The sequence below is a fragment of the Vanessa cardui genome, chromosome 3 (genome assembly GCF_905220365.1).
Source record: "Vanessa cardui chromosome 3, ilVanCard2.1, whole genome shotgun sequence".
NCBI classification, from domain to species: Eukaryota; Metazoa; Arthropoda; class Insecta; order Lepidoptera; family Nymphalidae; genus Vanessa; species Vanessa cardui.
Window position 1 is genome coordinate 4,062,876 of NC_061125.1, and position 27,773 is coordinate 4,090,648.

A 27,773-nucleotide genomic window follows, 5' to 3' on the forward strand; every position below is an offset into this window, starting at 1 on the left:
CGTCGCGTATAACACCGTTGCCGTAAGACACTGACTATTATCTTCCGATGATGATGCAATTACAGTATTGGCGATTACGATGTTCTTCATGTTATGCTGCTGCTTCCTAATTTATTTTCCGTTGGGCCCTATTTGTTACGGGTCGTCAATTAAATTACAGTACTTGTTCACACATCCTTTTATTGCATTCAATCAGTCAAAGAATTGTTGAGCGCCAGGAGGGTTTTGCATTCAGATCTTAAGCAGGCACCCTACCACACCTTGCACGGCTAGTCATCGGAGATGGATTTCGGTTATATACTGATATGCTTGGTGACCAAAAAGGCGTGTCGTTAGGCTAGTCAACAAAAGAAAAAAATAATGTTTAACTATCTGCCTAACAGCGTTCAAAACCGACTTAATGTACGTTTATACACTAAAAAACTCACCCCATGCAATAATCCGCTACCACTTAACACTATTTTTAACAATTTAAACTCTTTTAATGCATTATACAATTACATTATTGTCGGTACATTGATGTTTCTTATAGTTCAAGAGACACACAACCGAACAAAGAAAGTGCACGACCTCAAATGACCTAATGTCGGTACATATTTGAATAATTAGAAATTCACAATAATTTTAAAACAATCTTAACATAAAATCAGAAAAGATAAGCATTTCTGGTTCGCTTGAGGATTGAACCCGAGACTCACGGCGCCGGCGATGTTATTCCATACACAACACCGCTGCGCTATTGACGCTTAAGTTAAAGTTTGTCAATTTTAGATCTCCTTACAAGACCCGAACAGTATGTCATATCAATTCTTTATGTTCAGAAGGTGTTATATCAGTTAAAAGTTACCGAAAGAAGAAATATATATTCACGACATTTTCACGTATTTTATTTTGGAAATAGGTGCCTAATTTTGTATATGTATTGCACACAATACTCTTTCGTATTCCGTTGTGAATCATTTTTGTCTATGTGAGAAATTTCTTTGTAATATCTATTACTTTTACGATGTAAGAGTTTAGTTTCCTTTTGGGCGTTTAATTGACATTCATAAGTTATCTCAGCTGCAATAGTAAAAAACATGAAAATCCGTTACCTGTTTACCCAGCGATTGCGTTGGAGCATATTAAGCAATAAGCTCCAAACCTTTTCCTCAAAGGGCTCAGCAGCAGGACGCTAATTACTTTATACTAAACCAAAATATTAAATTCATTTGCAAACTTAATGGGTTTTAGTATTGGATAAGCTACTTCAAATTTAGAAACAACATAACGTTACTATACAATTCGTTTATTGATGGTATTATACATCAATTGAACATTTGGTTTAGTTTTCTATTAACACAAAATATATTGATTTTATTCCTATTAATGTCTCATTTCGTTTTGGATGATTATACTAATGTTCAATTATTCATATTTCGAACAAAAAAAATATGATGTGAATTTGTTTAATTATATAAATAATATTTTTGACAAGTCAGTTGAAACTGAACGTAACATTTGAAATAAACTGAATAAAATAAAAAAAAAAAACATGTCGATTTTGACACTTACAAGTTGATTTACTAAATACAGTAATGAGTAAGTAGTATTAGTAAAACTCAAAAATAATAATATATCTTATTGAGCTATTAACATTTATACAAAGTTGGCTTATTTACACACATAAGATTAGTAAAATTGTCAAAATCTAAGTATGTTACAAGAAATGTACATTGATATCCAACCCTCGTTCTTTAAATTCAAGCATCGACTTCACAAACCCACGTTTGGCAATGCGACAATATCTAAAGCTACCTTTTTATAAAACTTTTAAACGGCCGAATTTTCTATTATGATATTATTATTTTTTTACAATCATCGTGATATATTAGTTTTACAAAATTAATAACGAAGTTTAAATCTGATTTTGTTTCAACTACTTAAGCTTATTACGAATATCTACACTCAACATAATCAGCGTGTAACGCGCTAAAAGAACATATTATTATCCTAGGAACCACCATTACGTAAAGCACTATTTACATGAATTAAACTATTGTTTTAAAGTCTTGGGGGGTACAGTAATGCACCGGATAGTGCAGTGAGCATCGGCGCCGCGATGTGCGGCAGCGACGCAGCGCAGTGCGCGCGGGGCTGCGCGCTGCAAGCGGCTACGTCTTGGGCGAGCACCCACGCCATACGACGCAGCAGGTTTCCAGCTTGGGCGGAACAAGCTCGTCCAGCCATTGCCACGCATGCGACGAATGCGTCACGGGCACTAAAACAATACATACCGTATTTTTTAAACTAGTAACTAGCATAAATAAATAGTATAGTACCCATGTCTATATTATTTTTTTATAACAATTGTGGTAGGGCTTTATGCGAACCAACATGGTGAGTACGACGTATTCATCAAATAAATTACAATTAAAGCTTTCTGATGTTATTGTAACATCGTATGTGTTGCCCATTAGGAGTTATAAATTTGTACGCCATTGTTGTGAGTGACACGTTCTCACAAAATCATTAATTGGTTTTTTTTTATTGATTAGGTTGGCGGACGAGCATATGGGCCACCTGATGGTAAGTGGTCACCATCACCCATAGACAATGACGCTGTAAGAAATAATAACTATAACATCGTCAATGCGTACATAAATGTCCGCATGTCAATGCGTACATAAATTTATCCGTAAATAAATGTCAACCACAAAATATAATATCATAACAATTTGTTTGTGGAAATGCTGCAAATACATTTTATAACGAAATATATAAATATATACATATATTTCGTTATAAATAATATAACATGTATATATTCTACAGCTACATGTGCAAATCAACCAATGTATAACAGTTCCATTAAATATATTTAAGGGGAAATCTCTTCATCAATCTAATTTAACGAATGTTACCGACGTATAACGAGGAACAAAACTTTAGGAACAATAGGTAAAGCCAAAAGTTGTCAGATTAGCGAGTGGGCCACGAAAAAAGTAAGTAGTCACCAGTTATTAGTATTAGAGCTATTGATATATCAACCATATTTAACCATATTTATAAAGTGGTAGTGCCACGCTGTATACAGCCGAATGGCCCAGGGAAGTACCACTCTCTCACTTAAAATCAGCGTAAAGTGGTAGCTATACTACCGCGTTTCGTCCAGTAAGTGAGAGTTCCGGAGGCCCAATCCCCCTCCCCCCAAAACTTGATGGTTGTGCAGAATTTGGTAAAATTACCCCAGGAGGGTACCATCAGCGACAGCGGTGGAGAATCCCTCTCTGGGCATCCATGCTCAGGACATACACCATCTGAGCAGGGATGCCCAGGCTGCCCTCCGAATTCTGGGGGGGGGGGGCAATTTTGCGCTCGCCACTGTTCGGGGCAAGCGGAGCAGGCATCATAAGGCAACCCCTACCACCCTCGCTGTGGACTTCTGCAACATAAGGGGACTCAACTCCAACCTCAACGCCGTTCACTACCATCTGGAAACGGCGAAGCCGGCCTTGCTCTTTCTAACCGAGACCCAGATGTCTTCTCCTGCCGATACGACTTTTCTCTCGTACCCTGGGTACAAATTGGAACATTCTTTTATACCACGAGCTGGGGTATGCGTTAACGTCAGAGATGATATCTGTTCTAGTCGCCTCGGCAGCCTTGAAGGACAGGACCTATCGATTATCTGGCTGCGTGTAGACTGCGATGACCATCCGAGAATCTATGCGTGCCTTTATAGGTCCCATAGCGGTAATGCCGAAACCGACCGACTGGTTGAGCACGTCCAAATGGCTACAGATTCCGTGCTGCAGCAGATTCCATCCGCAGAGATCATTATTCTGGGTGACTTTAATGCTCACCACGCAGAATGGCTCGGCTCACGCACCACCGATCATGCGGGTAGATCTGTTCTGGACTTCGCTCTAGCATATGATCTGACACAACAGGTCAACTCGCCAACGCGAATACCGGATGTGGAGAATCATACACCTTCCCTGTTGGACCTTCTGCTGACTTCGCATCCGGGTGGCTATCAGGTTATCGTCGATCCCCCTCTGGGCTCGTCTGACCACTGTCTCGTCCGGAGTACAGTGCCGGTTGTACTTTACTCACGGCCTCGCTTTGTTGGGTGCCGCCGAGTATGGCACTACAAGTCAGCAGATTGGGATGGGATGCGGTCTTTTTTTGCATCTTACCCATGGGGGCAGATTTGTTTCTCGCCGGATGATCCGAACGCTGCTGCTGACTCTGTTGCCGATGTGGTGCTTCAGGGTATGGAACTATTCATTCCTTACTCTGCAGTACCCATCGATGGCAAGTCCCAGCCTTGGTTCTATCAAACCTGGGCTAATGCATCTGCGTCTCGTGATGTAAATATCAGCGCATTAAAAAAGGAATATAACTCTGCCTCTAGGTCCCTCAAAAACGTGATTGCTAGGGCGAAGACGGAGTTCATTGGCAGAATTGGCGAGAGACTGGTGCGTCTCCCTTCAGGGACACGAGCGTTCTGGTCTCTCGCTAAGGCTGTCTTAGGGAATTTCTGTCAGCCCTCTTTTCCATCACTGCACAGGGACGGTGAGTCAGTGATTGGCCCATACCGCGAAAGAGAAAGCTGATCTTTTAGGCTCTCTCTTCGCGTCGAACTCGACTCTGGATGACCAAGGAAAATCTCCAGCAACAATTCCGCGGTGTGATACCACGATGCCGGAGGTTAAATTCCGGCAAAGTGCAGTTCGTAAAGCACTTCTTTCCTTGGACATTCATACCGATGGTATCCCTCCAATCGTGCTACGGATATGTGCTCCCGAATTTGCACCGGTCTTAACGCGTCTTCTCCGGCAATCCTACACATTAGGCGTCGTCCCGAATTCTTGGAAGACAGCTTTGGTGCATCCGATCCCTAAAAAAGGCAACCGCTCAGACCCGTCCAATTATAGGCCTATAGCCATCACCTCCTTGCTCTCCAAGATAATGGAGGACTTAAAATTCGTCAATGCTGGTGTTCCACAAGGCTGTGTTCTATCACCCACTCTGTTTCTTCTGCATATCAATGATTTGTTGCAAATCGGGAACATTCATTGCTATGCAGACGACAGTACCGTTGACACCTTATACACCGGCCGCGCTAATATTTCTCGGGAAAACGTCGAAGAGAACCGGAACAAACTTGTGTCTGAAATCGAGTCTTCATTAAACGAAGTCTCGAATTGGGGCCGGCTAAATCTAGTCCATTTCAACCCCAAAAAGACGCAAGTTTGCTCGTTAACCGCTAAAAAAACACCATTTGTCGTATCTCCACGATTTGAGAACATTCCGATAGCCGCCACAGGTAGTATCGGAATACTTGGCGTTGATATTTCGAGCCTCGTTTAGTTCCGCGGTCAATTGGAAGGCAAAGCCAAATTGGCTTCAAAAAAGCTGGGCGTGCTCAGCAAGGCGAGACAGTATTTCACGTCGGCCCATCGCCTAAAACTTTACAAGGCGCAAATTCGGCCTCACATGGAGTACTGCTCTCACCTCTGGGTGGGTGCTCCCCAGTACCAGCTCCTTCCATTTGACCGCATCCAACGTAGAGCGGCTCGAGTTATCGACGATCAAGCCCTTACCGATCTCCTTGATCCTTTGGCTTTGCGTAGAGATGTCGGATCACTCTGCATCTTCTACCGAATTTTTCACGGGGAATGTTCCGAGGAATTGTTCGGATTAATCCCGGCTGCTGAATTTTACCTTCGGACATCTCGCCAAAATTAAGTTTCACCCGCACCACCTTGATGTCCGAAAATCCACAACAGCGCGATTTCTCAGACATTTTCTGCCTCGCACAACCACTTTGTGGAACCAGCTTTTGCTGGCGGTTTTTCCGAACCCATACGACATGGGAACCTTCAAGAAAAGAGCGCACTCCTTTTTGAAAGGCCGGCAACGCACCTGCAAGCCCCCTGGTGTTGCAGATGTCCATGGGCGGTGGTAGTTACTTTCCATCAGGTGAGCCTCCTGTTAGTTTGCCACCTGTGCCATAAAAAAAAAGCATTTATTTCATTGCTAGGCACCAACGTTAGGAAGTAAGATGTTTTGGTGCTTGGGCGTATACTCACACTGACTCACTCAACCTTTAAACTAATCTAAAGTGCATCGACGACCTCCGTGGTCGAGTAGTACACCGGTTTTCATGGTTACGCCACTCCGAGGTCCAAGGGTTCGTTTCCCGGACGAGTCGATGTAGAAAAAGTTTTCTATGTTTTCTTGGGTATGGGTGTTTGTGGTACCGTCGTTACTTCTGATTTTCCACCGGAGTACCCACTAATAAACCAGCGGTACCCACTCCGTCTCTACGGGGGGCATCACGGGATCGCTTACGCATTCTATCGTGACGCCCCGACGGTTGGCCCACCATGGGCTTCCAAGCTAGAGGAGTTCCCGGGGTACAGAGAACATCTCTACTCCCGGCGACGTTTACAGCTGGAGGAGAAGCTGCGCATAGCGCTGCTGTCTTCTCCCCGGTCTTCTTCGTCGAAGCGAATCCGCGGCGGCACTCTCCTCACGCGCCCAAGTACTTTAGCTGCTTATATTGGTATTGCTATTTGGTGTGAGTTGAATGAGTAGAAGCTACCTAGACACACAAAAGCCACCAGACCACCAAGGAAAATTTAATACTCCGTTCATATTTTTTATTCACTGACAATTAACAATCTGGCTAAATAAATTATTATAAAGTATGTACATATACATGTAGTTACCGACTTAAATCGTCTTTATAATTTGATAACTACATGTTACTGAATGCCAGCTGTGATGACAATTTGTATATTTAAAGTTTTCAAATGTTACATCGTTAAAAGTTAAATAATAACCGTATTTCAACAGAGCATTTGTCTAACATGAAATAAGTTCAAATAACCAAATAATTTTACGCGAAACGATTTGAGAATCAAAGTAATTCCAATATAATTAAAATATAAAATTCCAAGCTGAGATGGCCCAGTTGTTTGAGCGCGTGCATCTTAACCGATGATTGCGGGTTCAAACCCAGGCAAGCACCACTATATATATGTGCTTAATTTGTGTTTATAATTCATCTCGTGCTCGGCGGTGAAAGAAAACATCGTGAGAAAACCTGCATGTGTCTAATTTCATCGAAATTCTGCCACATGTGCATTCCACCAACCCGCATTGGAACAGCGTGGTGGAATATGTTCCAAACCCTCTCCTTAATGGTAGAGGAGGCCTTATCTCAGCAGTGGGAAATATACAGGCTGTTACTTTACTTTTACTTTTATAAAATTCCAAAAATTAATTCCAATATAATTAAAGTATAAAATTCCAAAAAATAATTCCAGTATGATTAAAATATAAATTTTCTAATTAAAATATAAATTTACGTTTTAGTGTTTAATCACTTTTTTGGATATCGACATTAAATTATTCAGAGAGACACAGTCAATTACGATAATACAATCATGGTATATTGTGCTGCAATAAACATTACACATTTATTTAATTTCAAGAGCTTATCAACAGTTGCTAAAAATATATACTATGTTGATTGAAGCATATCGCATATTTAGTACAGATAAACGCGGCTTACAATACTATGTAGATTATAATTATTATTAAAAATAAAGCTACTAAAGTTGTCTAAATAATTAATTATAAGTATAATCTGTAAATTTAATAAATAAATAATTCTATTTAAACGTTATAAAGTCTTTACAATTTTGCGAAAAGAAAAATAAAGATTGAGAGAAGAAATCAGATTCCTCTATTCTTGTTAAATAGGTTACATAGACGTGGCGTCTGGGAATTGTGATATAATAATATTAAGTATTTAATGAATAAGAAATTTTAATTCTTATGAAGTTTGCATAAAGTAAAGTAAATGTAGAACGTTTTATATTTTAATTTGATTTTTTTTCATCGATTTTATTAATCATATAGGAACACTGTTGTCGCATTTCGCGTAAGAAGGTTCTTAATATAATTCTCGAAGTATTTGGCGAGTTACCAGCACAGTTCCGTGTTCTTGTTGAAGTAGACTATGTGGTGAGAGCGCTCAGAGATGTCGCGCACAGCGAGCTGCAGTTCATCAACGCACCGAGACCAGTCCGGTGACACTAATGCCCAACATGTTGGCTCCTTTAGGAAATCTGTACAGAAAATTTCAAAAACATGCCTAATGGGTAATGGAGTAAACCAGATACATGACATTATTTCTTAGTTCCCAAGGTTAGTGGAGCATTTGCTATGATATCCAATGAGACTATATGTCATGTCATGACATGGCACATTACCAATGCAACACCAACCTTTGGGACTGAAAGAATATCTGATGTGTGGTACCAATCACCAAGAAGAATCACCATGGCATACATTTATAAAAATCTTACCTCTCCGTAGCGCTGTTTCATTGGTACATAAGAATCGCATTAGTGCTCGTGCGCCGCCGATTTGTTGCTGTACCAATTTCTGACCGTCAGTTGGCAGACACCGTTTGATCCATGCATCCATACACGCCATACCCGTCTGATACGCCCTAAGATATTATAAAAGATAATGCATTATAAAAATGGATGTTTGTTTTTTAATAATACTAGTTGATCTGTGGCATCATTAATATAATATAATTATACTCCATCAGATTTTACAAATAGAGCGTGAAGTTGTGCTTACGGACACAAATGACCGATATTACATTTCTTGAGTTAGCTCGTCTAGTGTACGATAAAAATGTTCATGGAAACTGTGTCGGTCAGAAGTATAGTACTTGTTATATACTACTGCAGACCGATTTTAAGCCAATTAAATACTAGTTGCATGCCACTAATGCAACAAATTAAACCGAAACACGCAGGTTGTAGACTTTATTGGGACATCCCCACTGATCCCGCAATCTTAGGTCAATAATCAAGTGTTTTAGCTACTCGGCTATCTCATATTTTTGGAATATATAAACATTTAAGGCTCTCATATTATTTGAGCGAGTTATATAGGAGAGTCGGTGCTTACACATATATTATCAATGTTTGTTTTCCATTATTTTGGTGAATATTTTGAGACATTTATTTGTTATCTGTATCAAGTAATGAGCATACACTATTTACTTTAAAGCTTATAATATTATCATGATGTTTATTTTATATACTCTACATATATATAAAGGAAGACAAATTTTATTAATTTGTAATCGAATAAAATAGACTGTTCTGTTCTGTTCTATTTATATTCTACTGAAATATAACTGGCCTTATTGTTTCAATAATAGGTAATTGAAGTGTGCTCCAAATTAGGAATCACGGAGAACATACCTTTCTATTGACCTGACTAAATATTTAGGTATATTGTTATTTAAATCAATACCCCCTTGTTATGTACACTTGAACGCTGCTACTAAGTCGAGTTCTATGCCCAAAGGTTGTCTGAAAGAGATCGTTTTCTATCGACTAGACCGCCTTTGTTATACTTTCTGCTTTTTTTGTTTATAATACGAGTATACCTACATAAACATAAAGGCAAACCTTCATTTGTTAGCTATCCATAAAGAAAACTTAGAAATGAAAGAAAAACAATCGTTAAATTAAAGTAACCATAAAGAACTTTTCTAAAAATTTAAATTATAGTTATACTTTAATGTGTGCGGTTAATACTCGTACAAGTAAGTCTCTTTATATTCTAGATAAATGACTTTTTGTGTATTGTTATATTTTAAGTAAATATACAAGACACCAGCTGAAATAAATAATACCTTTAAAATAATAAAGCAGCACAAGATTAAAGATAACGACTTGGACTTATTGCTCTTTACGATGAGAAGAGAGACCGAGTCATTTAAATTACGAGCACATAAGCTATAACATCTTAAATATCTATTTACACTTGTGTGTAACAATCAAATATATGTATGCCTACAGTATTGTTAGGGAAACTAAATGTATGGAAATGACAAATTTTGAGACGTGATGTAACTTATCTTCAAAGGGAAGAAAAGTTTAACACAGCAGTGGGTCATATGCATATACAGGCTGTCTATTCTTTAAGTTAAAAAAAACTACCTTTCGGATCCTTATATTCGGTAAAATAACAAGGTTGCTTCGAAATCGTCATTAATTTGTCACCAATTAATCACTCCGTAGGCTTATTTCGTCAGAAAGTATACGACATTCGAAAATAAATAAAAAAGTATCATATATTCTCACTGGCAATGGGCATCTAGTTCTTCTCTTGTGCGAGGTAAGCCCACCGGCGTTCGCGGTGTCATGTCTACGCAGGTCTTTAACTCGCTAGGATCGCAGCTGTCTTCATTTATTTGTGCTCCGCCACCATCTGTAACAAAATAATGTTTATTACTGCAATAGACACGATAAGCTCAGCTGAAGCAATCGATATTAATAAATAAAACAGTGTCATTATTCCGTTCGTTAAGGCGTCCAGAATTCCATTCCAAAATCCAGAAATAAAACGTAAATTAAAAGTTTACCAGATTGCAATTGGTCCTCGTTTATTCCTACGAATTCATAAGGAAATGACCTTATGTGCCCTTATGTATGTAGATAAGAGGGCAGGAATGCCGATGAGTACGAGATAAAAGATGAACAATTGTCATCCAATTTTCTGTGTATGTGTATGCGTAACTGAGAAGAGCTGAGATGGCCCAGTGGTTAGAACGCGTGCATCTTCATCGATGATTTCGGATTCAAACCCAGGCAAGCACCACAAGCAATATGTGTTTAATTTGTGTTTATAATTCATCTCGTGCTCGGCGGTGAAGGAAAAACATCGTGAGTAAACCTACATGTGTCTAATTTCATCGAAATTCTGCAACATGTGCATTCCACCAACCCGAATTGGAACAGCGTGGTGGAATATGTTCCAAACCCTCTCCTTAATGGAAGAGGAGGCCTTAGCCCAGCAGTGGATAATTTACAGCCTGTACTTTTACTTTACTTTTATGCGTAACTGATACCGAGATTCATATGTGATGTGTATAATAAGCATGGTCATCGATGCGCTTCGAATACGGTAACAACAACATTACATTACAGAACATTCTATTTACATTTATGATAATTATGTTGTGCTGTATATATTATATTAACTTTTAAAAATCATATATTATATACATATAATTAATTTAAAACTATCTCAGACAGTTGTATTGTTTGTCAAATAATTCTACGTATTGTTTTAAACAAAAGAGTTGCGGCATACGCCAAAATTGTATTTGAAGTTTTATTCTGCTTTTGTTTTTCGTATTTATTTCGAATACACATATGACAAAGGGATTTGAACAAAATGTGATTTTTATCTCAAATGTACTAAAATAAAATATGTGTTGTATATTTAGATGGAAATGATTATTGGAAGTTGTAAAATAAAGCGAAATCCGTATAAATATATACCAGGAATCTTGAGTTCAACTATCATTTCATATTCTTTATCCGAGTAACATGATTATATAGAGCACATATCGAAGTAGAATACAGTTCATCTATACAATTAGCTTAATGCTTAGACAGAAATTAGTAATATGAAGAGAAATATAGGGAGCGAACAGGCTATTGTTCATAAACGCGGATGCGTTAAATCAAAACGATTTTGTAGCCTCTATTACTCGTGTTGTAAATGACCATGTCAGGGGTAAGACTCACACAAGCCGGTAAGTCAAATATTTCAGAGATAGAGGCTTCCTTGCTTGAAAAATAGATATATTTATTTCATAGATACAGTTTTAATATACATATTAAACATTATTATGTGCATCAGTACTCAGTATTGTAGTGTTGCGGTTTAGAGGATGAGTAAACCAACTATGGCAACATTTTAGTTCTCAAAGTTTATTGGTGATGTAAGTAGTAACTTCATACAGCGCCATTGTCTATGGGGGGTGGTGACTACTTATCAGGTGGCCACCATTTACCTGTCAGCTTACCTATTTATTCAAATAAAAAAAATGTTGATAGGTGCACTCTCCACTTAGGTAAATATAAGTGGTGGCTGAAACCAGGGTCGCAGCTAGTAGATATAATCAGAGCGCCTCTAGCGCTTAGTCGACCTTTGTGTCATCGAGTAGCCAGTCGAATTGATCGCAGTATCGGCATTTGTCAGGTCTTGTCTGCGATGGGTTTGATGTTTTCATTGTTTTCAATACAGAATATAAATTATGTATTAATCAGAGAAAGGCCAGCTTAGGTTATGCCGGTTAATGACTGCGAAGTAACTTCCATTCCAAACCGGTGGTAATTTTACAATTTACTTTTCAAACTCAATATTACTCAAAGGCTTGTAAGTAGATTTGAAGGAGAATATTTAGATATTGACAACAAAACAGATTCTAGATTCTGTTACTTCTCTCCCTCTTTCTATGTCGCAATAATTTTAGTTACGAAGACAAATATATTTAGGAGATTCCTTTAACTATGCAACTGGCTGAAAAGCGCGCGAAACCGTATCAAGCCGTCACTATTCTTTCTTTTTGGGCGCGATCAGTAAGGTCAATATTAGCGTGACTTGTAATTTGTTATAAGTGTTATTTGTGTTTTATTTGGATTTGTAAACTCAACTGAGTAAGTAAACTTCAATATGTATGATTTGGTGATTTATTTATGTTAAGATATTTTCGAAGTTAGAACTATTTTGGTTTATTTGTAAATGATTGAAGTTGTTTATATCCTGATTAAAGTTATTTATGTTCTTGTCTTTTTTAATCTGTTTCACTTCTGTATGCTAAATATATATTATACGCAATTATTAATTTTCAACTAATGCATTAAATATGAGAGCTAAATGAAGGTAGAGTCAGGACTATAATGGCGTTGGAATGATAAATCATATAATGTATACATAATTGTGTAATGATGAAACGAAATTTTAATTACTCTATACATACTCAAATAACATGCAATTAAAATTGTCAGAGGTGAAAGCTACGGCATGCTATATTTAAATTTTAGTAGTCGAATAAATATTCCAGTGAATGTCGCTTTCCTAGCCGTCGTGCAAAGTCCGGTCACGTTTTTAATAAGTATCACACCTATGTTAATAAGTAAATACTTTTCCGACCATGAAAAAAATGCGCTAGGTAAGGAAATATAAGTGAATTTTTAAAATGTCTTTTAATCGGCACATTTAAAATTCGTGAACTGAATTTAGTGTGACAGGAAATAGTTACAACTGACAAATAATAATTTAATATTTATTTTTATAGTATAAACACTAAATTAACTTATTAATTAAAGTTAAAATGTAAATGTACTTTACATTACGTTTCAAAAATTTTAACTGCTATTTACTTTTTGTATTTTAACACAATAATAGTACCACCAAAAAGCAAAACGCAATTAGTGACCTATAAATAAGCTGAACAGGAAATCAAAGTTTTAACAAATGAGGTTGGTTTTCACGTTGCAATTAAGGTTGCGATCATTTAGTAAGTTTTGCGCATACACCCAAGTATTAGTTTGCATTGCATTGTTTGAGATTTGATTCCGTTTTTAAACTAAAACCCTTAACGGTGTTTTGGGAAATAATGTTACCTCTAGTTTGTTCAGATAAGTATTATTGTTAGATATAGGAGGCAAACGAGTAGGAGGCTCTCCTGGTGGAAAGTTTTTGAAGGTCGTATCGGTTCGGAAAAATGCTGGCGAAAGCGAATTATGTAATTATGACTTTTTTTACATTCGTTTAGCAAGAAAAAGTTAAACTGACAGCAATATGTTGGTCGCGTAAAAAATCCAGCATTTCCTTACAGTAAGTAAGTCAAGGCTTTTCAGAAAATAAATAGGCATTTGGTCAGCCAAAACTTTACAATCCCGTTGGCAATAATAATAATGTTTATAGGCTATAATCTTTATATTTTGCTGTTACATTTTTATTTATAGAACTTGATTAAATACATTGCTTACCCATTACTTTAAATGATTACTAATAATAAATTTCCCAAAAATGTAACGGCAAATACGTCGTTAGGCCGATATTACACATCAATTAATTTGTTTTCCCCATGACTGGATGCCGCTCAATTTACTTTTAGTTTATCAGTTTGCTTACAGAATATATTTTTTTCAATGGCAATCATTTTGCCTTTATTATGATATTATGTAAAATTGGAACGTGTGATGTAATATAGTTGAAGAGTTTATAATGTGCTTTTTGTTAGAAGGCGTTAATCTTTGGCGCTTCTAGACGGATTTGAAAAATGATCTGTATTTGATAGCTCACATCTTGAAGAAGGATATAGGCTATATAACATCACGCTACGGCTCATGAAGATGAAGTAGTCATGTTTAATGTTTAATAGAGTTGGTAATTTAAATACAGGGTATATTTAAATTGATTGTGAATTCCTAAACCTTCTATAAAAACCTTTTATATTCGAATTTAAAAAGATTTTAAAGTAACTATGTGACTTCATTAAAACAAATATTGGCGAACACTACAAATTTTCTGTGATTTACAAATAGTATGTCTGATAGTACGCGAAAGGCGATCACGCGTTTTTTTTAATGAATTGTCCAACAAGGACTTGATACATTAAGTTGGAAAATATACGTATATTTCGCTACTAAAGGAAATAGGATATCAAATTCTTAAATATTTTAAATGCTGACGTTATTATTTTTTATCACTTTGCTGTGAGTGAGTAGTAATATTTAGTAAATATCTGATAAGTTAATTGTTGAGATAACTTTCAAAGTAAAACAAGTAAGTGGCCGCAGATGTGATATATTACATGATCCCGACGCCTCTCCGATCCGTGTCAAACTGCCATAGAATAGATAATAGTTGTTAAGAAATAGGCCTGGGACCTTGTGATAATCAATTGTGTTTTCTTTTTTCATTTTAAATATTTTATTTTACCTGTAAATGTAACACAATAATCAAAGTCAAAACAACTTAATGTCTAATTGACTTAATATTAGTTCATTTTATAAGCTCTTTACTTTTTATATAAGGTTTTATCAATCAATTGCGTTAAAAAACATCATAAAAACTTTAAGGCTACAAGGTCTCGTGACCTTGGTTATGAACTCAAATTACACAAAAGAAATTATATTCAGTTTATTTATCAAGTATTTCTTAGAAGCACAGAGTTTGGACTATAACATAGTTTACACTCCCGCGACTCAGAAGTCATGGACCACTGTCTGCTGTGACTGAACTCTTTGCACTCACACTTGTGCTGAGTGCATTATAACTTCGGAACAATTGGCTAGTCTCTAGAGAATATGACAGCCGCGGACGGAATATGTCAGAAATACACTATCGTTAGATCCCATACATGAACCAATATAATAATGTCTACTAATACAATTAGCAAGATAACAAGGATTGGTTGTCTGATAATAATACTAATCACAATAGGTTATATGTCTAGTCTAGCTGATAATTATTAACATATTTGTTATTAAACAAAGAGATCTTGTTTTTTTTATTTTTTTACCTAATTTTCGGACGTTTTTCCTATCCCATACAGGCGCAGGTTAGTCCCATAAAGAGAATTTGCTTTATTTATGCCTTTGAAAAGCGTTTTGTTTCACCTTCTTAATCTTGAGACGACCATTTTGTGATTATTTTTCATTTATCCAAGTTCGCCATTCACCCAAGGTTTTCTTTTTTTGAGCGATCCAGATTACGGTTTTATCGCACCGTGACATTTAACAAAAAATAGAATTGTGAGCAATAAACAATATAGATAAAGACTTCATATAAATGTGGTTATCATTTAATTTATAAGAATGTAAGGTGTATTGTTTAAAATTATGTTTCAAATTGACCGGTATAAATGTTTTTAGTTTCAGTTGAATCTAAAGTAAATTACCTAACAATGGAAGATGTATGGCTGAAAGTCATTGAGGCCGCTGATCGAACGGCGCCGCTTAGTAAAATGGAGGCCATTAACTAAAAGACTACACACTACACTACTAATGCGTACTAATGAAACAAGTTGGCTGTGACGTATCACCAAGCCACATTAGAGCCGTGTGATGGGAAGAGCTTCGAAGTATCTCAGGGGGATTCTAATAAGCAGTTATAAACAATTATTTATATAGAAAAAAAAAATGTACTTACTCAATTCAATATTTGAATTTAGAATTTGAATATTGAATTCAATTCAATTCAATATATGAGCTGAGATGGCCCAGTGGTTAGAACGCGTGATGTACGCGTTTAACCGATGATTGCGGGTTCAAACCCAGGCAAGCACCACTATATATATGTGCTTAATTTGTGTTTATAATTCATCTCGTGCTCGGCAATGAAGGAAAACATCGTGAGGAAACCAGCACGAAATTCTGCCACATGTGCATTCCACCAACCCGTATTGGAACAGCGTGGTGGAATATGTTCCAAACCCTCCCCTTAATGGAAGAGGAGGCCTTATCTCAGTAGTGGGAAATGTACATGCTGTTACTTTACTTTACAATTCAATATTTCAAAGTGATCTTTTTTTATTATGACCTACTTAGGCGGACGAGTAAATGGGCGACCTGAGGTAATTTATGTCTGGTGATGATCGCCTCCAGGCTGTATCAAATAATAAAAATATGTTTATTGTTATTGTACATGAAACATTAAATTAAAAAAATATATCCCGCTGATTTTCCTTCGCCGCTTCCTCTCAGGTGGTTATCTCGCGGTCTCGAGGTGTTAAATTCCGAACCGGCGGTAGATTTTTGGCGATCCAAAAACCAACTTCCATATTAATTAAAAAAACTGACTTCCTATTAAAAGTCTTTAGAAGTGTCAGTCATTGGTCATCGTTTAATTTTTATATAAAAAGAAGAAACCGTTGCATTTTTTTATTTCATAATTATATTCCTACATGATGCAATAATACTCGTTTTAATTATCATTAAAATTAATCCCTCGAGACACGCTAGCGACCCAAAGGCTTACTTCAAGTACATCCTGACCGCTTGATATAATAATAATTAATATTAAAAGAAAGCGTCAAATTATGATAGAATAAATAACTATTTTGGCGAATAGTGGTATATCTTTATTCCCGTTTTATTATTAAGTTCCCATCCAAATAGGCAATGCGTTGAATTAAACAATCGCATGTGAGATACGCGATAAAGAAAGGATTAAAATATTGAAGTAACGGCCTGTAAGTGTCCCGCTGTTGAGTATTTTAACGTGTACCTTAACAACGGTACTGGTTGCAGGAGGATTTGTATGAGCGTTGACTTTTAGGTCGAAATACTTACATAATGGAACTTATAAAAAAATCACAATAGCTGCTTATAACGATTCCCAAGACACTATATCAATTTATTTTGAAATGAAAAATGTTATATCTCTTAATCGGAAAAAACAGCACCAGTTTTAAAATTTATATCACTGACATGAAAACAACCTGTGAAAGAAACTGGGTTTTCGAATTCAAATAGAACTCTTATAGGTTTCATAACAAGAATACCACATTAGTTTTTATTTGAAGTAGCCTGGAGGCGATCATTGCATTACACGTGTGTCTATAATCATAGAATTTTTAATATTCCAAGTTGAATTATTAAGTTCTTTGTCAGGGTAGAATAAAAAGTACTGTATCATGACATAATAAACGTCTTGCAAAAGAAATAGGATTTTATGATTACAAGTTGGGAACGGAATTATATTTGCATGGCGCACGATGACGTCATGAAAACAGCGTAGCAGTGACACCGTTGTTAAGTTAATTTGGAGTAAGATTAGTTCAAACGGTATGTTGGTATTTTGTAAGCGAAATCGTTTGATATTCATTAACCAAACTTCGGACATCCGGATAACAGATCAATAGGTGCAATATTTATTTAATCTATATTTCATAATATAAATGTAAATGTAATTTTGTCTGTCTGTCTGTCGTTCTTTCACGACCAAACCAATGAACCGAATTCGATGAAATTTGGTGTGAAGTCAACTTGAACTCCAAGGAAGAACATAGGCTACGTTTTTGCCTGACAAGCGAAGCCGGGGGCGATAATTAGTCTAACATAATTAAAATTGGTGCTATATTAAACAAATACTAATGTCTCAACTTTCCGGATTGTTGATGGAGGAAAAGTGATTATTTCAATGTTTTTTTATGGCATAGTCTGGCGGATGAGCATATGGGACACCTGATGGTAAGTGGTCACCCTCACCCATAGACAATGACGCTGTAAGAAATTTCAACTATTTTTTACATCGTCAATGTGCCACCAACCTTAAGAACTAAGATGTATATATTGTGTCTGTAGTTACACTGACTCACTCACCCTTCAAACCGGAACACAAAAATACTGAGTACTGTTATTTGGCGGAAGAATAACTGATGTGTAGGTGATACCTACCCAGAGGCGTAATCACAAAGCCCGACCACCAAATAAAATTTACTGAAGATTATTGATATTGGCGCTAATTAATAATAATCAATGATATTCTAATAAACAGATATGTTATATCCATACTAAACAACACAAAAAAGTGTGCCGCGCCGGGGACCGTTTATTTTAGTTAATTTTTACATTTCGTTAAAAGTAAAAAGGATAGCTTGATAAGAAAAATAAGTAAAATAGTTAACTAGATGTTTTAATTACGCAAAACGTATTACTACGTAAAACGACTGAAGGCAAACGTCCCAATTAGGACGTTTTCTAGTCTTCACTTTTTGCGCTTTAATAACATATCGACACCTCCCACGCATTAGGTCGTAACATGATTTTTTGCAAAAATTAGCTTTCGATACTGTAATGTATTAACATATAAATACTACACATCCGTGAAAACCATATTTTCATATTTTCTTTAAATACCGAGATTTTAACTCGCTCTTATCATATTTCAACTACCGCGCGTATAGTCGTATCCTCGCTTGCGACGATATGCTTTGAACCATTAGAGAGCGCACAAGTGAACCATGCATCAGTTCCGACGTCGTAGAATGTAAAAAGAACAAAATATTTCTACAAATGTCCGACGCAAAACGTTGCAACATAGAAGTTGCGACTTTATGCGTGGTCGACGTTTGTGGATTATAGGTAAGTCGTAACTATAACTTACGATTATATGCATCGTTTCGTATTGAAGTAAAGACTTTGGGACAAGGCGAATAAAGTCGTAAGGTTTTATTTTTTCCCGATTTTTACTAAAATACGAATTTTTAATTCAATAAATAGGCCTTATTATACTCTCTAACATACAATCTTTGCTGTGTACCAAAATTAATCACAAACTGTGTTTGGTGGCTGAGCAATTCAAAGATGAAAGTTAAAAATCGCTCTCCTGAAAAATCACAAATTTTGCCATACGACCTAATGCGTTGGAGGTATCGATATCTGTTTACTAAAACATCATTGATAATAGTCATTGCTTACATCGCCTTGGAAACTATGAAGTTATGTCACTTGTGAATGTAATTGCAATGTCTCACTGAGAGTAGAACACTACAATCTAAGTAGCGCTTTGTAGCGATACTATTATAGTAATACCTCGGTGGCGTTTACTCAGACAGACTTGCACATACCCCCATCAAGTTAAATGATCATTTTGTAACAAGACTTATGACCGATCATAGTACCTTTATTAAAATAAACAATTGAATAAGCTAAGGACGTTTTTCAATTATTAGCTCCAATCACAGGAGACGTAAAGACAAAATTGACTATTTATAAATTGACGAATTAGTCGAAATCTTAAATTAATATAACATGAAATAATAGCCATTATAGTACATGCCAGCGATGTTGTTATCGGAGTCTTGAGGGTAAAATTAATGTGAATTTACTAAAGTAATTAAGTGGAATAATATTGTATTGAGGAGAAGGTTAAGAGGTTACTCCACGACGCTGGTCCAATACGTGTTCGTGGCTACCCGACTCAAATTCTCATCCGCCACATGCATGGAGTAAGCTCTTTTTGCGGAATAAAAACAGTTTCAATATCTGTAGCGTAGCTGTTAAGTAATATGACGTAAAATTTAATAATACGAAAATAAACTAATCCTATTAATTGACCATTAAAAAATATTTTCATAATTCTTCTGCTAGTTTTCCGGGGAGATGACTTTGTATTATTACTACCTACTCATATTCATTATCATTCATCATATATACTACCGCTACTGATAGCTGAGTTTGCGGTTTCATCATTATTATTTTTTAATTCATTTTTTAACATGACATTTTGTTTATCTTTTTACGGTTTTCGTGTTTAATCTATTAAGAATTCGCTTAAAGTTTGATTGTATTGTATATTGTTTTTTAGACGTATACGTTTAGTATAGTGTTTTTTGTTCTCTAGATATTATGCGACATAAATGACACATATAATAGATGAAAGTATAAAACTAGTATTAGTCATGTATGTTCTTAAATTTTCTAGATTTGAATCGTGGTGTTGTTATTTAATACAAAATATGCCAACCCTGATCTATTTGGTGATTTGAAATTTTATCGATATATATACCTACATCTTTATTAAAAGATTTTTTTATTTATTCATCATCTAAACTAACATTGTGAATACGAAATTAACTCAGACAGAATGCTTCTACTTGTCGGTTATACTTCCAAGAATAAACCACTGAACCGGATTTGATGAAATTTGGTATGAAGTAAAAGTTTTAACCTAAAGGAAGGGCACATAAATCGCGTTCTTAGATTTATATATACTGATCACGCCAATGTATGAAGATGGAGAAATGAGACCCAAATGTAATGAATTATGAATTTACTCAATTGAATACAAATTTATGTAAATAATTTATGACATTATTTGACGTCCGAGTCTCCAAGCGCAATCTCCTTTTAAAAGATGATACCTGAAACCTACGAACGCGACATGTGAAGCCGTAGGCGTCAGCGAGTATTTTTATCAATTCATACATTTTCTTATTAATAATAAAGTAGTAAGAATATTGTAGCAGCCAATAAAAATAAAAATATTTTTTTGTGTTCATTTTAATTTTAGAAATCGTATTATATTTCTTATTAAGTAGAACACCAGCGTCTATTATTGGTATATTATGTTTATTGTGCTACCTTATATACATATTAATCTGTATTGTGAAACTTAATAGTCCTATGTCTGTTACAGTATCTATTACATGATAATAAAATGAAAAAAATGCATATCCCACGATGAAAATGATCTAAGATTTTAAACACTAATATATTTTTACTTGTACCTCCAATTATTTAGATCTCCAGAATTAATAAAACATCACTACTGTTCTAGTATAGGTCACATCAGTGTTTCAGAAATATTTTATTACTTTCCTATTAAAATACAATAGTGTACTATATAGGACTAGTTTATATATTCGACAAACGAGTGTTTTTAAATTGTGGTTGCCTTGACATGGTTAAAACAAATTTCAAATTTATCTGTTAATTAGTTTTTATAACCAAGATTATTTTTTTCAAAGTTTTTTAATATTTTATCATAGCTATACCATTTTTTTTTAAATTAACTTTAAATAATGAAACGATTTAATTCCTAACTGTATTGATTTACCATAATAATAATAATTTTATGTACATCCTAGAAACTCATGTACACAATTTGTTTGCAGGACTATCTAAATCTCTCTCTGCTCTGACCCCGACACTAATACAAATTGTAATATCAGAGTCAGAAACTCCTCGACAATTTATTACTCACACTAGATTAGATTCCATAATGGGTAATACTTTAAGCCTTTTTTTAAAGGTGTAAATGAAAAAAGAATAATTAAACAATTAATAATAGATTGTTTGTAGGCGTGTTTTGTATAGTAAACTAACCTAACAATATGTTACAAATAACACATGGTAATGTGTAACGAATAACACGATACGCTATGTAATTCGACAGAATCAATTTGCTGGAATACAGTGTGGGATCATCAGCAGCAAATATCCATAAGTCTTGATCTTCAACCGCGCATAAGGTCTCTAATCTGGTAAAATATCCAGAATATTCACTTCAAACAAGTCTACTTAATGTTATTCTATTATAGGAAGAACCACTATCCACTTAGCTATAAGTTTTGAATATTGTTATAAATAAATGCTTATTTGCCTATTTCGATTAGTGCTTAATGTACGTCTTTAAACACATTCTTTCGTTGGTGTTTTTAATAAATATATAATTGATAATGATATTATTCCCGCTTATATGACTCACGATATGTGCGATATGGAGAACAATATAAAATAATACTTACTTGCAATCAAAAGTGTTGTAAGAAGAAAGAAAAACATGGTCCCATAAATTGTTTTAGTACACCTTAACTATAAACAATTGTTATATCGATGTATTTATCACGAGAACTTTGACACAGTGAACTTGAAACTTCAGCTCGCTTCAACGCGCTCGTTTCCAAGCGAAGCTCGTGTAACGTCCACACCGGGGTAGAACTCCCGCTTAACTAACGGGAACCGCTGCCGGGAGGTTTGCTCTTGTAACTTATGCATTAGATACATAACTTACTTATTTACTCAGTGATTTATTTTGTTAATTGATAAAGCATATAAACAAGACCTTGACTTTTTAAGTGATATATTGGTTTAATTTACACATTATTAATAAATATACCATGGACAATACTTAGAGAGTATATTTTCATGTTATAATTCACGTAATTCTTTGGGATATTTGCCTAAGAGTAAGTGGTTAATTTATGTTTCTTATAATTAATATCGCTATTGGTGGTTAAGGAACTTACATTTGTCATTTGTCATTCCACTACATGAGTGCCCACAAACCCGCATTGGAATAGCGTTGCGAGATAACCTTAACCTTCCCCTTATGGAGGCCTTACGAGGGTCTTTATTATTTGCTTATGAATAAAAACTAATTAAAAGTACTTATATATTTTTGGGAAAAACACCAACTTAACCCACCGCCCTCATTGGTCCGGGTACCTTTCTAATGGTTTCCACTGCATTAAATACTTTATCCAAGCTTGTCGGCAAGATTTATTTTTAATAATAATTTTTATTTACATTCAAAAAATGAACTTCTCTTCTCACTGTCACTTAAGGGTGTAACCATGTCGCGGTTTCAAAGCCCTATTAAAAGCATAGAGGATAGAAGATAAAAGAAATGGTTTAGACATATTACATTTATTTTTATATAAAAAAAATACTTAATAAATGTACTAAGAAACTAAGTATGTGGGCTTTGAACTTTTAAACTACCCAACTGATTATAATGCGGTTTATCAATAAATAGAATGATTCAAGAGAAAGTTTTATATGTACAATACATACATATTATATAAGATTTTAACTGAATATGGTTATTATTCTCGAAGTTGTTCAAAAATATGTCTACCTCAGGCAGACTCTGCGATTAGGTAGAAACAACCTTGAGGACGAGGTGAATAGAAGAATTCAGCTAGGTTGGGCAGCGTTTGGGAAGTTACGTCGAATCTTAACATCGTCGATTCCACAGTGCCTTAAGACGAAAGTCTTCAATCAGTGCGTCCTGCGTGGCAGTGGGCTGGTCATATTTGTCGTAGAACCGACAACCGTTGGGGAAAACTTGTTCTAGAGTGGAGACCGCGTCTCGGCAAACGTAGTGTAGGACGTCCTCAGGCACGGTGGAGTGACGATATACGCAAGGCGGCAGGCAGGAGCTGGATGCGAGTAGCCGGATAAAGACCACAGTGGCGTGCACTGGGAGAGGCCTATGTCCAGCAGTGGACAAAAATAGGCTGTTGATGATGATGATGATGATGATGGTTATTTTTATTATTATAGTTATTAAAAACGTAATATTTACCATGCTTTTTATTTAATGGAGCTCGATATTTCGACATTATCAAAGAAAGCCCTGTTCACAAGAAAATATATATAATCTCTCGAAAAATAAAAAACATACTTTAATACATATTATAGCAGAGAAAAGCCGATAACTTCAACTTTCTTGGCCGGAAAAAGGGCAAGAAATTGTCTGTATATTTTTGTTTTTCAATCTAAAAGTTATACTATATTTTGCCATAGGTACACTGTTGCCGAGCGAGTACATTAAAAAATGAGTTAAATTTTAAATGTTATCACTCGGTAATAATAATAACTTGACCGCATATCGTAGCAATATAGTGTTTTCTGCTAATATTTGCACGCTGATCCGCCTGGCGTCCGCGGACGCACGTTGGGCTTGTTGTTCCGGATTACAATTGTTTAATTGATTTTACACTATGTGCGCTTCTATTCAAATTTATTATTAAATGTTTTGTTTTCTAAACAATTTTGGCTACTGTGGACGTTCTCAAGACTCCAACGACCAAAAGAATGGCTCTAACTCGACCCGACTCAAACTCCAACTTTTGAAATGATGGAGGTTCTTTATTTACCCACATGGTTAAATTAAAAAAGACTCCAACATACACAACAACATATAAATGTCCATAACACCTAAAATCTGATTCTTAAAAATGTTCATTGAGTAGCAATAATTATGATCCATAGACCTAGTTTAGCCAAAATATCAACTCATCTATCGAGAAATGCTCAACAAGATTTTATTACTGGCACTTCAAGCCATGCAATGGTACTACGCAGTAGAATTATGCAAACAATTGAATAAAACGGCCCATTCGAATAGTAACCGGAAACGTTTCAGATCTAAATACATTAAGCCCTTTAACATTTAATCTAGTACCAATGACTGATTCTCTAATATTTCTAATTGATGGAATTTTGCCAGCTACGAATGTAACCATATTACTTGGACAAAATCTTATCTTATGTAACATTTTTGTAAAGACTAATTAACTAATAATATTATGTTCTTCTCATTTTGTCTAGTAATGCTTGTTGTATAATTTAATGAAGCGAGATTGCTTCAAAAATTTTTATCAGTATTTTAATATGAAACTTACATGTATTGAAGATATGTGTTGAAAATCACTACATAGAATAAAACAAATTTGCTTTATCTGTCCCTACATACCTATGTATGCTTAAATCTTTAAAACTACGCAACAGATTTTGCGTTTTTTTTAATAGATAGAATGATTCAAGAGGAAGGTTTTTGTATATAAAACATGCACAATATAGTAATTAAACATTGATAATTTTAGAAGTTTCTAATGTGATGTCAAAAATAAACAAATTCTGTAGTACATTTAGTATGAGCTTTGCACCAACGAAGCCAGGGTGGGTGGCTTGCTTTTTATTATCTTTATATTATACATATAATCTGATAATTATTTTAATGTCCTTAAAATATCAAACAAAGCACATGCGTTTTAATATTTTAATAAACTCATCGCCGTAACGTAAATTATAACAAATACGAAATATAATTAACGTTAAATTTATTCGCTTAGTTTAATTTCAACGATAAATTTGTTATCATATGTAACACTTTATACGCTCACACAATACAAGATTGATAGCGCGATTGGGCTATTTGTCGGGATATTTACCGTTGATGAATATACTTTAAATTACGACCCGAATTTGTATGGCATGCTTTCAACTTTTAACTTTATAATTTAGCAGTATAATAAAACAATCTTTGTATATGTAACAAATGAAATAATAATATGATGTTCACGCTTGTTACGTTGAGACTCAAAATTTAGAGCTAGTTCGGTATATCAAAATATAATAATATACAAGAACCTTCTCCGAAACATGCTACGTCTTCTGAAATCTCGTATAAGTATTGTGTAAATTGGTTTAATTTTTTTTTATTTCAAAATAACAACAAAGTCGCTTAACTAAGTAGTATAATTTGAAATAAAAAGGCAGAATAAATAAATAAAAAAATTAACAAAAAGACAAGCCGACTTCAAAGAAAACACTATTTCAAAACAAATTAATATGCACTAAAAAGTAAAAAAGTAATAATTACGTATTCAAAACATTTTTTGGAGTTCTTCTAAATAAAATTAAATGAAAAATATTAGACTACTAAAAATTCGAATTACGATACTCTAATGCAGTTAATATTGAACAAATACATCATTTATATAAAAAAAGGAAAAAATCAATTTAAAGTTTTCCTAAGAAGATAATGTTTGCACAACAAGAGTCTCAGTTAGCTGAGGAAGGCAGACGTGAGTCGTGACATATTCGTACTTGATGACATATTGTCACGTTCCCGTGCCTTATACACACTTCATCTTTTTAAGTTAATAAATATAGAATCGAATAATGATTTTTTAAGCCAAAAGAAAGTTAAAAAAATTTTAAAGGGAAGCGCTCATTATTTATGGACTAAATGATGATATGAAGTATTATAAGTATGTTTCAGCGTAGTAAATTGTGTGCAATTTTTAAAATTTTACTATAAAAAAGGTAAAAATGCAACTCAAGCCGCGAAAAAAATTTGTGATGCTTATGGACCTAATGCAGTATCTGTGAGAGTAGCGCAAGTTTGGTTTAAGCGTTTTCAAGCCGGAAATTTTGATATCAAAGATGCATCTCGCTCTGGTCGCCCTGTTACGGACAAAATTGATGCCATTTTTGAAAAAGTGGAGCAAGATCGGCATCTTAGTAGTTACGATGTAGCCGAAGAACTGGCAATTGACCACAAAATGGTTTTGACTCATTTGAATAAAGCTGGGTACACAAAAAAGCTCGATATATGGATGCCTCATGAACTAACTGAAAGAAACCTAATGAACCGTGTACTCATTTGTGATTCTTTATTACGACGTAATGAAACCGAACCATTTTTGAAGAAGCTGATAACCGGTGATAAAAAGTGGATCACATACGACACGAACGTGCGAAAAAGATCGTGGTCAAAGGCCGGTCAAGCTTCACAGACTGTGGCAAAACCCGGATTAACTCGCAACAAGGTAATGCTGTGTGTATGGTGGGATTGGAAGGACATCATTCATTATGAGCTGTTACCGCCCGGCAGGACCATCGATTCAGAACTGTTGATGAGATTGAAGCAAGAAATTGAGAGAAAGCGGCCAGAATTGATCAACAGAAGGGGTGTGGTTTTTCACCATGACAACGCTAGACCTCACACATCTTTAGCCACTCAACAAAAATTACGAGAGTTTGGCTGGGAGGTATCAATGCATCCGCCGTATAGTCCTGACCTTGCACCTTCAGATTTTCATCTGTTTCGATCTCTGCAGAATTCCTTAGGCAGTGTCAGGTTAACATCACGAGAGGACTGCCAAAACCACTTGTCGCAGTTTTTCGATCAGAAGCCCCAAAATTTTTATAGCAATGGGATCATGTCACTACCAACAAGATGGCAAAAAGTTATGGAACAAAATGGCACCTACATACTTTAGTCAAATGTAAATAAACTATAAAAAAAACTTTTTGAATTTTCATATAAAATACGAAGAAACTTTTTCCCTAACCTATTACATATTTTCCTTTTTAATAACACACTAAAAAGGTTTTATAAGGCTTCACTTGTATAACGTCTTTTTTTATACTTTGGCCGCAGTCCAGTTGTTAGCAGACCGTTTCCTATTTCACCAGTCACTGAACTGAAGTTGAAATATGTCGGCGCGAACAACGTGTATGCCCACAATAGCCTGTAACAAGCATATACATTTTTCAAGTATAATTAACACTAAGAAATGCACTTGTAGTTAAAGCCTTTTTGTGTATAATAACTGTTTTAGCCTTTTTCAGTATCATATCTAATATAATAAATGTGAAAGTAACTCTGTCTGTCTGTTCATGACAAATTCGCTGAACTGAGTTTGATGAAATTTGGTAAGCAAACTTGAACTCCAAGTAAGGACATACTCTACTTTCTTGCCCGACACATACGACCAATGCTCTAAAACGCGAGCTAAGCCGCGGGTCACTAAAAGTAATTTTTTATTTTATAGTTCCAATAGTTTGTTATGA

At 35.2% G+C, this 27,773-nt stretch overlaps 1 protein-coding gene across 1 annotated transcript in view; it reads right to left on the bottom strand.

The window, feature by feature from the left end:
• Positions 1–1,556: 1,556 nt before the first annotated feature.
• The window catches only part of LOC124543866, a 38,647-nt gene continuing 12,430 nt past the window's right edge, over positions 1,557–27,773 (bottom strand). The window contains exons 3-6 of the mRNA XM_047122187.1: positions 10,176–10,302; positions 8,370–8,515; positions 7,988–8,129; positions 1,557–2,260 (exon numbers count right to left, since the gene is read on the bottom strand). Coding sequence (XP_046978143.1) covers positions 2,044–2,260; positions 7,988–8,129; positions 8,370–8,515; positions 10,176–10,302 — 632 coding nt within the window. The 3' untranslated portion in view covers positions 1,557–2,043. The remainder of the gene's footprint in view (positions 2,261–7,987; positions 8,130–8,369; positions 8,516–10,175; positions 10,303–27,773) is intronic.